This window comes from Molossus molossus, unplaced genomic scaffold (genome assembly GCF_014108415.1).
Source record: "Molossus molossus isolate mMolMol1 unplaced genomic scaffold, mMolMol1.p scaffold_m16_p_15, whole genome shotgun sequence".
In the NCBI taxonomy this organism is placed as follows: Eukaryota; Metazoa; Chordata; class Mammalia; order Chiroptera; family Molossidae; genus Molossus; species Molossus molossus.
This window is the reverse complement of record NW_023425350.1, coordinates 16851442-16867169: the sequence shown is the minus strand read 5'-3', so window position 1 is coordinate 16867169 and position 15728 is coordinate 16851442. Positions and strand designations below refer to the sequence as shown.

Below are 15728 nucleotides of genomic sequence, written 5' to 3'. Positions count from 1 at the left end.
ATATATATATATATATAACGAGTTTACTTCTGCCTAGACTATACATAGACTTTGATTTCTCTAAGGTAGGAATGTTCAAAAGGCAGCAATAAGAGAAAAGGAAGAAGAAAGAAAAAAAGCACTCAAAATTAAACAGGGATACAAATGAGGAACCAAGGATGTATGGGAAGAGGTAGGGCTAAGCTGCTACCACAGAATATATCCCCAAACAGGGTCTGGAAAGTAATCAGTACTCACAGGCCCATGCTCTGACCTCAGGTGATAGGCAAGTCCGGCCTTCGATCTATATGGCTTTCCACAATGGTGACACTTCAAGGTCATCTCCTCCAGCTCTGCAGCCCCTTTGCCACATTTTCTGACATGGTACAGATATCCCATGATGCTGGTGAAGCTACTAGAGCAACTCTAAACCCAGGAAAGAGACCTAAATTATAATCTTACATCTTTTGGCATGACTTCTAAATTTCTAAACACCATCCAAGGCATTCAACCATCCATCCACATAAACAGACCCTCTGATATCACTAGACCCTCTCCAACTGGCACAACCCTTTCTTGTCCCTGGCCCAAAAGCTGTTCTGTCTACCACCAAGAATCACATTCAATGTTTAGTCAACATGCCACAAACTAGAACTGTGTACCTCTCTTCTGTGTCAGAGTTTCCTCCTTAGTCTATGATCCAACTCCACCCCAACATCAAATACCCAGCAATATCAAAGTTCCTCACAGTGAGGTTACTAGGATCCTCTTCATCACACCAAAGAAAAGATCGTAAAGAAACCCCTTCAAACAAAGGATAAGGGGAGAAAAATAAATTTTTGGAGACAAGAAAGAAAATAAAGACCTATTAATGAGTTCAGGAGACCTGGAAAAGCAGGAGCCACTCTTATGCTGGAAAATGATACAGAACCAGGTCAAGGGAGGAGGAGGAGACATAGAAGAGAATAACGGAAAGACATGAACCTAAAACTCCAGACAGAGGGAGTTGCTGTCCTTGGGTCCTTACCTCACGCATACACCTAAGCTTTCCCAGTCTCTTTAGAACTGTTCGGAGCCGTTCCCTCTCACTTGGCTCATCTATTTCATCTCCAGCCTTCAAAATGGGCTAGAAAGCAAGAGAATCAAATAAGCAGATAATTCATGGAAAAGACAGATACAGAAAAAAAATTATAGAAATATCAAGGACTAGGCTAGCACCTCTGCTGATGCCCATAAAGTCTGTTATCTGACTCCTGGCTTTCTCTATCTCCTAGACAGACAAGGAAGGGAATGTAAAGGAAATCAGAGTACTAAGCCTCTACCTCCCAGGATATGAAACTTTGGGACTAACCTAAACACACAAATACCTATGTATCCACTGCAACAGTTTTATTATATATAAGTCTTCTATTGAAAGTGTTTTCTTACTCACACCTCTATAAAGTCCCAGAGCCTTAGCCATCTCCACGGAGTCATCTATACTCATCTAAGACACCCAACACCACGGAAGCTCATATAGGACAGAAGACACTCTTACCAAACTATTATGATTTGCCATGACGTGATACTTCATCCCTGCCAGTGAACGAAGTTGTTTCCCACAATGATGGCAAGTAAACATTTCCTACAGAGAAAAAATACTGCTCAGTGCCAGACTATTCAACAGAGAAATAGAACTTCACCAAGTTTCAAATGCTCTCCTCTGTATCTCCTTTATTTTCCAAACTCAACAGTCAGTGAATCTCAAAATCCCACAAGCTCAGTGTCACATCTTCAAGGGCAAGAAGTAAGGCAATTCATTTCTTAAAAAATAACAACTACCATTTACTGAGTGCCAATATTTGCCAAGTAATGGGGTAGGAACTTAGCGTGTATTATTTCTTTCTTATCCTCTTATGGTCTACCCAAGTAGTAATTATTTTATTTCTATTTTATAAATGAGGAAACCGAGGCTCATACATAAAAAGCTAAATGATACAACTAATAAGTGGCTGAATGAAGATTCAAACCCAAGTATGTCACACTCCAAAGCCTATGTTTTCCCTATGACACAATGTTGCCTCTTGTCCACTGTAATCAGCACATCCAACACAGTGCCAGATATCTCAAGTTTGGGTAAAATATCATAATATAACAGTCATGAAATACCACAAAATATCTAACCTGTTTGCAGTTTTCCATGTGTTTCTTTAAGCCCTCTATGGTCTTCCTCCCCACTGCCTGGCAGGTAGGACAGGAGACACTGCCTTTATCCACAATTTCTAAGTACCACTGCTCCTCTAAACTGCCTACAAAAAAGATAAAAGAACATGATATAATCTGCAGTACTCTCCAGAAACAAAAAGCACAATTCCAGAATTTAGGAAAAGTATCACAAAATGGTTTTTCCCCTTCCTGGGGAAAATTCCTGCTGTGTATAACTTCTAGAAATAATTTTTTTTCAGACAGTGAGGAGTTTCTGAAACTTCTACTCAGTTCCCCATAATAAAAACCATCTAAGAAACATCCAAATCCCAATGGCTTAAAAAACTAGGCAACACTTTTTTCCCAACTTCACTGAGGTATGACTGACAACAGGCAACATTTTTCAGAGCAGCATATAATAATGAGATACTGAGATATGTAACAGCCACCATGCTGTTTCCTATGTGCCTGAAACTTTGTTCAATGTTTCCATCCCATTTAATTCTCACAATTCTGACTGCCTTTATTGTCCCTATTTAGAGACAGGAAAATTGAAGCTTGCAGAAAATAAAGAAATTGAGGCAAATGAGAAAATGAAGAGCCAAAGCTTGAAGGAGGGTCTGTCTGACCTTCAAACCCATGCTGGTAATACCTGACTCCCTAAAGAAATGCTTTTCCACATCATTCTTTTACCAACAATAACAACAACAGTCAGAGTAAGAGAACTAGATCCCACAAAGCTTCCAACAGAAAGCATACCTGCTGCATAAGCTGGTGGTTCCTTCCGAATACGACGAGCCTGGGATTTGGGATTAGGCTGAGTTTTAGGCCGTTGCTTCCTCCCTGACGCAAGACAGAAACTTGAAGCCCAACATATCACCTTTGCTAATCCCTCTCTAGTACTAAAATCTCTTCCCTCCTCTTCTCAACACCCTATGCCCCAGTCCCTTAACCAACTGACTCCCTTAAATCGTAACAGAAGGAAAGGGTAAAATAAGGCAGGATGGAGGCCATGCCTTGCAAAAAAAATTCAAAGGGTTCAAAAGTACTTCAAGGGCCGCCCTGACCGGTTTGGCTCAGCGGTTAGAGCGTCGGCCTGCGGTCTGGAGAGACCCGGGTTAGGTTCCTGCTAAGGGCATGTACCTCGGTTGCAGTTTGTCCCCGGCCCTGGTTGGTCGTGTGGGTGGCAGCCACTCGATGTGTTCCTTTCACATCGATGTTTCTCTCTCTCTCTGTTCCTCTCTCTCCCTCCCACTCTACCTGAACAAAAAATGGAAAAATGTCCTCGGGTGAGGATAAAAAAAAAAAAAAGTACTTCAAGGGCCAAACCCTAAGGTCTCTCTCCCTCAAAGAATAAAGCCCAGGCACCCAGCGAAAAAATAATTAGCAGAGTAAATTCCTTACCATACAGCTTATGCTTCTTCTGAGGAAATTCTCGATAATCTTCATCTTCTTCCTGCCTGGGTTTCCTTTTTCCTTTGGTTGATACTCCACCTGACCCTGAAATACCATACAAAAACAGAGAAAAACCTAAGTATGGAATATTAAGTGAACATCTGGCCCTGTCCTGCCTTCAAAACATCACTCACAAGACCATCAAAGGGAAAGATCATAGCAAGCACAGGCCTCACAGAAGTGTTTGTGACATTGTTAGGGAAATTGTATAACTTTTTATTAACTGACTCAACCTCCCCTTTTCCTTTTGTATTGTTCTTTATCACAAGTGACCAATAGTTCCCTATGAATACTAACAGCCTTCAGGCAGTGTGCTTTGTTTCATCTTGATTTAAGGCTAACATTGAAGCAGAATTGTTCAAAATAATGGGCTACTAAGGACCCTTGAGACTATGATCAAGAAAATTTACACAGAATAACCCTTACACCAGCTCCTAAACCCTCAACAGAAATCAAACTAGAACAAGGGGAAAGAAGTGCAAATCGTGAAGAGGAAAGGCTGATATAACCTAAAGGAGTGAGATCAGCAAACTTCACTCTGTAAAATAGAAGGACCATTCGCAAAGCTAACAGTATGTGATAGCCTAATACCTTAAAAAAATTAATCACTAACAAGAAACACATATGTGGTATTTAATACTTTAAGGGCCACTTACAGCAGCTACCTCAAAATACAACTGTCTTTGGAATAAGATACTGAGAATGATACCTTCAACATGGGGAGTAGCAGCTGGCTTGATCCTTCTCATCTTCATCCAGTAGGTAGATTTTCGGAAGGATGCTGGACAATCACTTACTGGTTCACACGAAGAGGCAGATGATGAGCCACTTAAGGAATCATCATGAGGAATAGTATACTGGAAACTGTTATCCTTTATGGAGCACTTGGTCCTGCTACTAATATGACACAAAGATACAGATACCAAAAAAGGAGGGTGTAGAATAAAGTTTCTATTAATTATTTTATATCATAAGAAGATAACCAACTTGGTTACCTTTGCCAAAACAAAGAAGTCTGATGATAATAATAATAATAATAATAATAATAATTTAGATCATAATCTTCGAACAATTACAATGGTTGATCTAACACAACACATACTTCATTATAATCAGAAAAAGTAAGCTATTCACATAAATGAATACTCTGCAGCCCAAGTACACACTCCTTCCTAGATTTATCCAAGAAAAGAAAATAGTCTAAGTAATAGAGTGTTCTGTGGATAGAGATCCCCTGGATCTGTAACCAGGTATGTCCAGGTATCGTTATTTCTCAGAGAAACAGGTAACTAAGAAATATTCCTGAGAATAGAGAAGGAAAAGAACAGTCTGTAGGCCCTAATTTGATCCATGTTCCTTCTCCCTGAACCCTGATGTCAGAATCACCCTATCTTACTTAGGCAAAATGATACTTAGCTCCTATAGCTAAAGGAAGGTTGCTATCTTGTCTATGTTAAACTGGCCAGAGAAGCCTGGTATACAGTTGTATCCAAATTTCCAAATCCAAGTCCAGTCAGTATGTCATTAACAAACATTAATGAGTAACTACAAAGTATCTTCTAGGTGGCTCAGGATGTGGTAGAGCAACAACTGTCAAAGTGTGAGGCCACTTTAGATTTATGGTTTAGAAAGGCCATTCTGGATGCTGCATGGAAGATGATACATGGAGGAAAAGTGAATGAAGGAAGAAATGTGAACAGCTTGTATAGTCGTATGGATAAGAGAGGATGAGGGCATGAATTAAGGTTTTGTAGTAAAGATAAGCTAACATTCCAGATGACACTTTAGAAGTAGAGCTGATAAGAATCACACACAGAAGTTTTAGGAGCAAAGAGTTGGAAGAAATGCAGGTGACCATTCTTAGGAAACTATGTAAGTAAAATGTGATAGATGCCTACTATGGAATACTAGGTAGTTGTTAGATGCAATAAACTATTTCACACAGAGACATGAACATAACTAAAAAATATACTAGTACATGAAAAGAGAAACAGAACCAGATCTATAGTACAATGTCAACTTAGTAATTTAAAAAATACACATGTAAATAACACTAGCTATTTTATAAGAATTCATAAATACTATTTAAGGGGAAATATCAAATTTATCAATATGGTTGTCTATTGGGAGGAAGGGGATGGAAATGGGGATAAGAAAAAATAACAGGGACTGATGATGTCAGTATGCTACAAAAAGGGAAGAATGATTTTCAGCTCTCTGCACATGAGGTCCAACATTACAAATTTAATACAAAGAAGTCCTGGTTCTGGCATAGTAACATAAGCCTACCACTCCTGCTGATTATAACTCTGGACTCTGTAAAGTAAACAAAACCAGGTGGGTTATGGAGAACAGTCAAAATTGGGAGAAATGACGCACATGTGGGTGTGTTTCCCAGTTTTTCCCTCCTTACATGTGGCTTTGCAATAAGGGTGGACCTTATTTCATGGTCCTAATTTCCAATATAATCTGCACATTTCTGGCCAGAAAAACCAGAAAGAGGAATCCCTATAAACTAGAGTGTGTCTCTGTGGGTAGGGGAGAATCATGGAGAAGAGACAGGCAAAGAAGGGATCCTATAATTTTGAGTATAAATCCACACAAGTCACAGCTTAGCCTGAGCTATGTATGTGTGCAGCATACCCACACCAGCTTTTGTAAAGTAAAATAAGACTTGAATAAATGCACAAGTCTCTGACTAACCTCTGAGCTTCTGGTGTGAGACAGACCCAAACCAATGTATCAAAAGCTTTGAGACCAAAAACAAGATTTGAAACACCTGAAAAAGTCTCAGACTAATCAATAGGCTATCTATAAACAGACTTAATCATCATAACAAAGACTCAAAGAATAGAATTGATATTGAACCAATGGCCTCAGAAGGCAACACAGAACTTATGGTCTGAACCTAAACAGGTTAGCTGCTAAAATAAAAATACTAACATTTCACAAAAGATTCTAAAAAGACCTAGAATCTCCATATATATAACATTCACAATCTTGAAAATAAATTCCAAAATGATGCAATACAGAAACAATCAGAAAAATATGAACAATTCTCAAAGAAACAGATGACAACCCGAAGATAATCCAGATGTTGGAACTATCATAGACTTTAAAGCACTTATTATAACTATGCTCCATGAAATAAAGGAAAACACATTTGAAATTAAGGGAAAGGTAGGAATTATCAGCAAAAAATAGAAATCATGAAAAAGAACCAAATAAAGCTTTAAAACTGAAAAACACAGTATCTTAAAAATTCACTGGATGAGCTCAGTGACAGAATGGAGATGACAGAGCAAAGAGTCTGTGAACTTGATGATAGATCAACAGAAATGCTCTAATATGAATAAGATAGGAAAAAAAGATTGAAAAAACAGTCAACAGAGCCCCAACATCCTGTGGGTCAATATCTAAAGGTTTAACTTAGTTGTAATCCCAGAAGGAGAAGAAAAAGAGACTGAGGCAGAAAAACATATTTGAAAAAAATAATGGCGGGAAATCCCCCAAATTTAATGAATTTACAGATTCAAGGAGTTCAATAAACACTCAAAAGATAAACTCAAAAAAAAAACACCACACCTAGTGCTCCCACCTTGGTGAACACCTGGAGATCTGGGGAGGGTGGAACACTCAGTGAGTGTGGAAGCTCTGCACCCCCTTCCCACATATCTTGCCTTATGTATCTCTTATATCTAGCTATTCCTTAGTTATATTCTTTTATAATATACTGGTAATCTAGAAGGTAAAACAAACAAACATAAATAAGATACAGAAAATACATCTAAACACATATTAACCAAACTGTTCAAAACCAAAGATTATTAAAAAATCTAAGAAAAAATGACCTATTACACACAGGCAACAGCCCTCCCACCCGTGCACACCCCCTGCGGCTCCCAGACCCCAACAATGATTCAAATTATCATGGATTTCTCAAGAGAAACCACAGAGGACAGAAGACAGTGTAATAACATCTTTAAAAACCTGAGTGAGCCCTGGAGGGTTTGGTTCAGCGGTTAAAGAGTAGGCCTGCGGTCTAGGGAGACCCGCGTTCAGTTCCCGCTAAAGACATGTACCTTGGTTGCAGTTTGTCCCCAGCACTGGTTGGTCATGCGGGTGGCAGTCACACAATGTGTCCCTTTCATGTCGATGTTTTTTTCTCTCTCTCTCTCTTCCTCTCTCTCCCTCCCACTCTATCTGAACAAAAAATGGAAAAATGTCCTCGAGTGAGGATAAAAAAAAAATTCCTGAGTGAAAAAATGCTGTAAAAAATATGCTTTAGAAATATTTCTTCAGATGAAGAAAAACTAAGAAAATTTGTCAACAGACCTGCTCTATGAGAAATGCGAAGAAAAATTATTCCAGCTAAAGGAGAATGATACCACAGAGGGAGTTTGAGAATAAAGAAAGAGCAACAGAGCCCTGGCCAGTTTGGCTCAGAGGTTAGAGTGTTGGCCTGTGGACCAAAGAGACCCGGGTTCGGTTCCCGCTAGGGGCATGTACCTCAGTTGCAGTTTGTCCCCGACCCCCAGTTGGAGTTGTGTGGGTGGCAGCTGGTCAATGTGTCTCTCTCATATTGATGTTTCTCTCTCTCTCGTCCTCCCTCTCTCCCTCCCACTCTGTCTGAAGGTAAATGCAAAAATGTCCTCGGGTCCCAGCTGGTGTGGATCAGTGGTTGAGCACCAACCCATGCACCAAGAGGTCGCCAGTGCGATTCCCAGTCAGGGCACATACCCAAGTTGTGGGCCCCATCCCCAGTGTGGGGCATGCAGGAGGTGGCCAATCGATGTTCTCGCTCATCGATGTTTCTCTCTCTCTCTCCCTCTCCCTTCATCTCTCTCCAAAAAGAAATCAATAAAGAAAAAAATTTTTTAATTAAAAAAAAAAACAGTCCTCGGATGAAGATTAAAAAAAAATTAGAAAGAGCAACAAATGGCACTGAGTAAATTTTTTTTTTTTTTTTTTTGAGTAAATATTTTTTTAAAAGATTCTTTAAAGTGCCCTGGCCGGCATGGCTCAGCGGTTAGAGCGTTGGCCTGAGGCCCATAGAATCCTGGTTCGGTTCCCACTAAGGGCATGTACCTGGTTGCAGTTTGTCCCCGGCCCTGGTTGGGAACGTGTGGGTGGCAACCACTCCATGTGTCTCTCTCATATCGATGTTTTTTTCTCTCTCTCTTCCTCTCTCCCTCCCTCCCACTCTATCTGAAGATAAATGCAAAAAATGTCCTCGGGTGAAGATAAAAATTCTTTAAAGCAAAATTTAACATCATCTGGTTAGATTCTCAATATATATAAATATAATACATATGACAGCTATAACTTAATGGTCAGACAGGGCTTAAAGGAATCAATATGGTTTTGAGATATAAAGTAGTAGGATATTAACTCTAGTAGACTGTGGAAGGATAGGTATATATATTATAATTCCTAGAGAGATCACTACCAAAAAAGAGTCAAAAATCAAACAGATAAAATAAAATGAGACACTCAACATTCAAAAGAAGGCACAGAGGAACAAAAAGCAGGGTACAGAGAACAGATAATAAAATAGTAGATCTAGCCCTGGCCAGTTTGCCTCAGCGGTTAGAGCGTCGGCCTGTGGACCAGAGAGTCCTGGGTTTGGTTCCTGCTAAGGGCACGTACCTCGGTTGCAGTTTGTCGGTGGCCTCAGTTGGAGTTGTGTGGGTGGCAACCACTCGATGTGTCTCTCTCACGTGGATGTTTCTCTCTCTCTCTCTTCCCCACTCTCCTTCCCACTCTGTCTGAAGATAAATGCAAAAATGTCCTCAGGTGAGGATAAAAAAAAATAAAATAAAATAGCAGATCTAAATCCAACCATGTCAATAATTAATTGTTGTTGTTTTTTTTTTTTTTTAATCCTCACCCGAGGGTATTTTTCCATTTTTTGTACAGATAGAATGGGAGGGAGAGAGAGGAAGGGGGAGAGAGAGAGAAACATCGATGTGAAAGGGACACATCGAGTGGCTGCCACCCGCACGACCAACCAGAGCCGGGACAAACTGCAACCGAAGTACATGCCCTCAGCGGGAACCGAACCCGGGTCTCTCTGGACCGCAGGCCGACACTCTAACCGCTGAGCCAAACTGGCCAGGGCTGTTGTTGTTTTTTAATCCTCACCCAAGGACACTTTTCTATTTCTCTTCAGACAGAGTGGGAGGGAGGGAGAGAGAGGGAGAGAGAAAAACAATGACGTGAGACACATTGACTGGTTGCCTCCTGCACAACCTCGACCAGGGCCGGGGACAAACCATAACCAAGGTACATGCCCTTAACTGGAATCAAAGCCACGACTCTTTGGTCCATGGGCCAATGCTCTAACTACTGAGCAACATCGGCCAGGCTCGATACTTAATTTAAATGTTTATGGTCTAGGCTGGCCAGTGTGGCTCAGTGGATTGAGTGTTGAACCATGGACTGAGAGTCCTGGTTCAATTTCTGATCAGGACACATGTCCAGATTGCAGGTTCGATCCCCAGTAGCTGGGGATGTAGGAGGTAGTTGATCGATGTTTCTCTCTCACATCAATGTTTCTATCTCTCTCTCCCTTCCTCTCTCTAAAAAAGAAAGTCAGCCCTGGCTGATTTGGCTCAGCGGTTAGAGCATCAGCCTGCGGTGCAGAAAGACCTGGGTTCAATTCCCGCAAAGGGCATGTACCTCGGTTGCAGTTTGTCCCCAGCCCTGGTTGGGTCCTGTGGGTGGCAGCCCCTCAATATGTCCCTTTCACATCAATGTTTCTCTCTCTCTCCCTCTCTCTCTCCCTCCCACTCTATCCGAACAAAAAAAAAAAAGAAAAGAAAATCAATAAAAACATATTTTTGGGGAAGAAAAAATGGTGGCAGGGTCAATAGAAACTACACAGATGATCTCCCAGGACCAAACGGGTATTACAACTAAAATAAAGACAAATTGTCCAACAAAAGCAACATAAAAGCAGCAGGAGAGGACCATATAACCAGGAACACTGGTAGGATCTCCGGAGGTGCGAGAGGGTGGCAAGCTGGGAGCTCACGGACAGCAGCAGTCTTAGCTGTGAGCAGCGCCCTCAGGGTTAAAATCCCAAGCTGGCTCCACAGCGCAGAGGGCCAGGACAGAATACTAGTCTAGCTACACCCACTCACCTTGGACTCCGGCAGAGGAAGGGCGGACTAGACTGGAACTCTTTGGGGACACCCAGGATTTGGAGGGCACTCAGAGTTTTTGCTGAGTCGCGGCCACAAAGGACAGTGGCCAGTTTGCTCCTTCCTGGCCACACAGAACGGTGGCCAGCTTGCTCCTTCCCGGAGCTGCAGGGAGAAACAGCAGCCTCTCCCTCGGAGATTCAACCCCACCCAGGTGAGCCAAAGGAACGCAAACTGAGGCTCATTAACAACCAGCATCTGCCCCACCCTCTGGAAATCCTCTTATGCAGCACATCTGAGGGCTACATCCCACAGCCCTGAGTAACTGAGACTATAGCCTCCAGGCAAAAAGCTAGAGGATAACTGAACCTTTTCTGGGCTTGAAAGTCTACCCAGGAAAATAAGACTTGACAGTGGTGTTTAACATGGGCCCTCCCAAGCTCATACAAACCCAGTAGAGGGAGCCACAAACAGCAGAACACCAACATCCACAGGGAAAATTTGGCAGGCTCCAAAACCTACTGAGATAGCCAAAATGGTGAAACAAAGAAACAAACCCCAAATGAAAGAACAAAAGAACTATACCGAAGATGAGATAAATGAAATGAAGTTAAGCAAGTTATTGGAGGTAGAGTTCAGAGCCATGATCTTGAGAAAGCTCAACAGCATGAATAAAGACATCAATACCATGAGTAAAGATATCAAAACACTGAAAACCAACCAAATGGAAATGAAGAATGACATAGCAGAAATAAAGAACACATTGGAAGGACTAAAGAGCAGAATAGAGGAAGCTGAGCACCGGATCAGTGAATTAAAGACAGGGTAGAAAAAAATCAACCAAAAAGAAAAACAATGAAAAGACAGGAAGACAGCTTAAGAGGACTGTGGGACAACTGGAAACATAATAACATTCGCATCATAGGAGTCCCCGAAGAAGAAAATGAGCAAGGCTTAGAGAAAATATTTGAAGAAATAGTGACAGAAAACCTTCCTAACTTGGTGAAAGAAGAAGGCATTCAAGTTCAAGAAGCACAAAGAGCCCCAAGTAAGAAGAACCCAAACAGGCCCACACCAAGACACATAATAATTAAAATGCCAAAAATTAAAGACAAAGAGAGAATCCTAAAGGCAGCAAGAGATAAGCAACAGGTTACCTACAAAGGAACCCCCATAAGGCTATCAGCAGTCTTCTTTTTTTTTATATCCTCACCCGAGGATATTTTTTCATTTTTCTGTTCACATAGAGTGGGAGGAAGAGAGAGGAGGAGGGAGAGAAAGAAACATCGATGTGAAAGGTACACATCAAGTGGCTGCCACCGACATGACCCAACCAGGGCCAGGGACAAACTGAAAAAACTGCAAACAAGATACATGCCCTTAGCGGGAACTGAACCCGGGTCTTTCTGGACTGCAGGCCGACGCTCTAACCGCTGAGCCAAACAAGCCAGGGCTCAGCTGTCTTCTCAACAGAAACACTACAGGCTAGAAGGGAATGACATGAAGTAATCAAGGTCATGAAAAACAAGGATCTGAATCCAAAACTACTCTATCCAGCAAGGCTATCATTGAAAATAGAAGGTCAAATAAAGAGCTTCCCAGACAAAAAAAAGGCTAAGGGAATATACTAGCACCAAACCAGCACTGTAAGAAATGTTAAAAGGACTGCTGTAATTAGTAGAAGAAATAGAAAGAAAAATATAACCACACTAAAAAAAATGGCAATAAATAAGTACATGTCAGTAATCACCTTAAATGTAAATAGATTGAATGCTCCAATAAAAAGACACAGAGTAGCTGACTGGATAAGAAAGCATGAACACATATATGTTTTTTACAAGAGACCCACCTCACAACAAAAGACTCACATAGGTTGAAAGTAAAGGGATGGAAAAAAATCTTCCAAGCAAACAGAAAGGAAAAAAGAGCTGGAGTAGCAGTACTGATATCTGATAAATTAGACTTCAAAATGAAAGCCATAACTAAAGACAAAGAAGGCCACTACATAATATTGAAAGGATCTATCCACCAGGAAGATATAACCTTGGTAAACATATATGCACCCAATATAGGAGCACAAAAATATATTAAAAATCTTCTGGAGGATTTCAAAGGAGAAATCAACAGCAATATAGTCATAGCAGGGGACTTCAACACCCTGCTGACATCACTGGATAGATCATGTAGACAAAAAATTAATAAGGAAACACAGACTCTAAATGAAGCACTAGATTAAATGGATTTAATAGGTATCTACAGATAATTACACCCCAAACCTGCAGGATTCACATTCTTCTCAAGTGCACATGGGACACTCTCTAAGATAGACCACATGTTAGGGCACAAACTAAATCTCTACAAGTTCAAGAAGATTAAAATCACATCAATCATCTTCTGAGATCACAATGGCATGAAACTAAAAATCAATTACAACAAGAACACGCAAAGACATTTGAAAACATGGAGACTAAATAGCATGTTATTGAACAATAAATTGATTACCATGGAGATCAAGGAAGAAATTAAAAACTTCCTGGAAACCAATGAAAATGAACACACAACAACACAAAATCTATGTGATACAATGAAAGCAGTTCTGAGAGGGAAGTTCACAGTACTACAGGCCCACCTCAAGAAACAAGAAAAATTTCTAATTGACTATCTAACCTCACAACTTAAAGAACTAGAAAGCAAACAAAAAGAAAACCCCAGAGCAAGTAGAAGGAAGGAAATAGTAAAGATCAGAGCAGAAATAAACGACACGGAGACCTAAAAAATAATTCAAAGGATCAATGAAACAAAGAGCTAGTTTTTTGAAAAGATAAACAAGATCGATGGACCCTTAGCTAGACCCACCAAGAAATAAAGAGAACCCAAATACACAAAATCAGAAATGAAAGAGGAGAAGTAATAACTGATACCACAGAAATACAAAGGATCATTAACAAATACTATGAACAGTTATACGGCAACAAATTGGACAATCTAAGAGAAATAGACAAATTTCTAGAGACAGTCTCCCAAAACTGAACCAGGAAGAGATAGAAAACTTGAACAGACCAATAACAAAGAAAACTGAAGATGTAATCAAGACTTTCCAAGCAAACAAAAGCCCAGGCCCAGACAGCTTCACGGGGGAGTTTTACTGACCATTCAAAGAAGTAACACCCATTCTCCTCAAACTACTCTTAAAAATTCAAGAAGAAGAAAGACTTCCAAACTCGTTTTATGAGGCCAGCATAACTCTAATTCCAAATCGGAAAAAGACACTACAAAGAAAGAAAACTGCAGGCCAATATTCCTGCTGAACATAGATGCCAAAATCCTGAACAAAATACTAGCAAATTGAATCCAGCAATACATCAAAATAATTATTCACCATGACCAAGTGGGATTCATCCCAGGGATGCAAGGCTGGTACAATATTCAAAAATAAATAAATGTGATACACCACATAAACAAAATGAAAGATAAAAACCATATGATCATATCAACAGACGCTGAGAAAGCATTCGACAAAATCCAGCACCCATTTCTGATAAAAATGCTCAGCAATTTGGGAATAGAGGGATCATATCTCAACATAATAAAGGCCATATGTGAAAGACCTACAGCCAACATCATAGTCAATGGACTAAAACTAAAAGCATTTCCCTAAAGAACAGGAACAAGACAAGGATGCCCACTTTTGCCACTCTTATTTAACATAGTACTGGAAGTCTTAGCCACAGCAATCAGACTTGAAGAAAATAAAAGGGATCCAAATTAGAAAGGAGGAAGTGAAACTGTCATTATTCACAGATGACATGATATTATACATAGAAAACCCTAAAGACTCCATCAAAAATCTACTAGACTTAATAAATGAATTTGGCAAAGTAGCAGGATACAAAATTAACGTCAAGAAATTAACAGCATTCTTATACACCAATGATGAACTCACAGAAAGAGAAACTGAAAAAATCCCATTTACCATCACAGGAAAAAAATTAAGATACCTAGGAATAAACTTAACCAAACAAGTAAAGGACCTATTTGCAGAAAACTACAAGACATTGGAAAAAGAAATAGAGGAAGATATAAAAAAGTAGAAGCACATACCTTGTTCATGGATTGGAAGAATTAATATCATTAAAATGTCCAAACTACCCAAAGCAATCTATAGAGTCAATGCAATCCCCATCAAAATACCAATTACATATTTCACAGAACTAGAACAAATACTTCAAAAGTTCATACGGAATCAAAAAAGACCCCGAACAGCCACAACAATCTTGAAAAAGAAGGACAAAGTAGGCTGGATTACAATACCGAATATCAGGTTATACTACAAAGCTACTGTAATCAAAACAGCCTGGTACCGGCACAAGAATAGGCACATAGATCAATGGAATAGAACAGAGAACCCAGAAATTGACCCAAAATATTATGCTCAATTAATATTCAACCAAGGTGGCAAGAGCATACAATAGTGTAAAGACAGCCTCTTTAATAAATAGTGCTGGGAAAATTGGTCAGCTACATGCAAAATAATTAAACTAGACCATTAACTTACATCATACACAAGAATAAACTCAAAATGGATAAAAGTCTTAAATGTGACTCGTGAATCCATAAAAATCCTAGAAGAAAATGTAGGCAATAAAATTTCAGACATACGCAGAAGAATTTTCACTGATACATCACCTAAGGCAACAGAAACAAAGGAAAAAATGAACACATGGGACTATATCAAACTCAAAAGCTTCTGCACAGCAAAAGAAACAACCATCAAAATGGAAAGGCAACCCACTGTATGGGAAAGCATAATTGCTAATGATACATCAGATAAGGGGTAATTTCCAAAATATATAGAGTGCTCATACAACTCAACAAAAGGAAGACAAAAAAACCAATTTAAAAAATGGGCAGAGAAGCTAAATAGACACCTCTCCAAACAGGACATAGATATGGCCAAGAGACATA

General features: G+C 39.9%; 1 protein-coding gene across 3 annotated transcripts in view; it reads right to left on the bottom strand.

Moving 5' to 3' along the window:
* Nucleotides 1-15728, bottom strand: part of ZNF512 (zinc finger protein 512) — a 32694-nt gene that overhangs the window by 13000 nt on the left and 3966 nt on the right. The window contains exons 2-8 of one of the 3 annotated variants that reach the window (XM_036263227.1): nt 4328-4515; nt 3568-3663; nt 2923-3006; nt 2143-2267; nt 1517-1603; nt 1007-1105; nt 238-405 (exon numbers count right to left, since the gene is read on the bottom strand). In XM_036263227.1, coding sequence (XP_036119120.1) covers nt 238-405; nt 1007-1105; nt 1517-1603; nt 2143-2267; nt 2923-3006; nt 3568-3663; nt 4328-4373 — 705 coding nt within the window. In that variant the 5' untranslated portion in view covers nt 4374-4515. Of the gene's footprint in view, nt 1-237; nt 406-1006; nt 1106-1516; nt 1604-2142; nt 2268-2922; nt 3007-3567; nt 3664-4327; nt 4605-15728 lie in introns of those variants that run through there. The other 2 variants (XM_036263228.1, XM_036263226.1) reach the window with 2 other exon arrangements.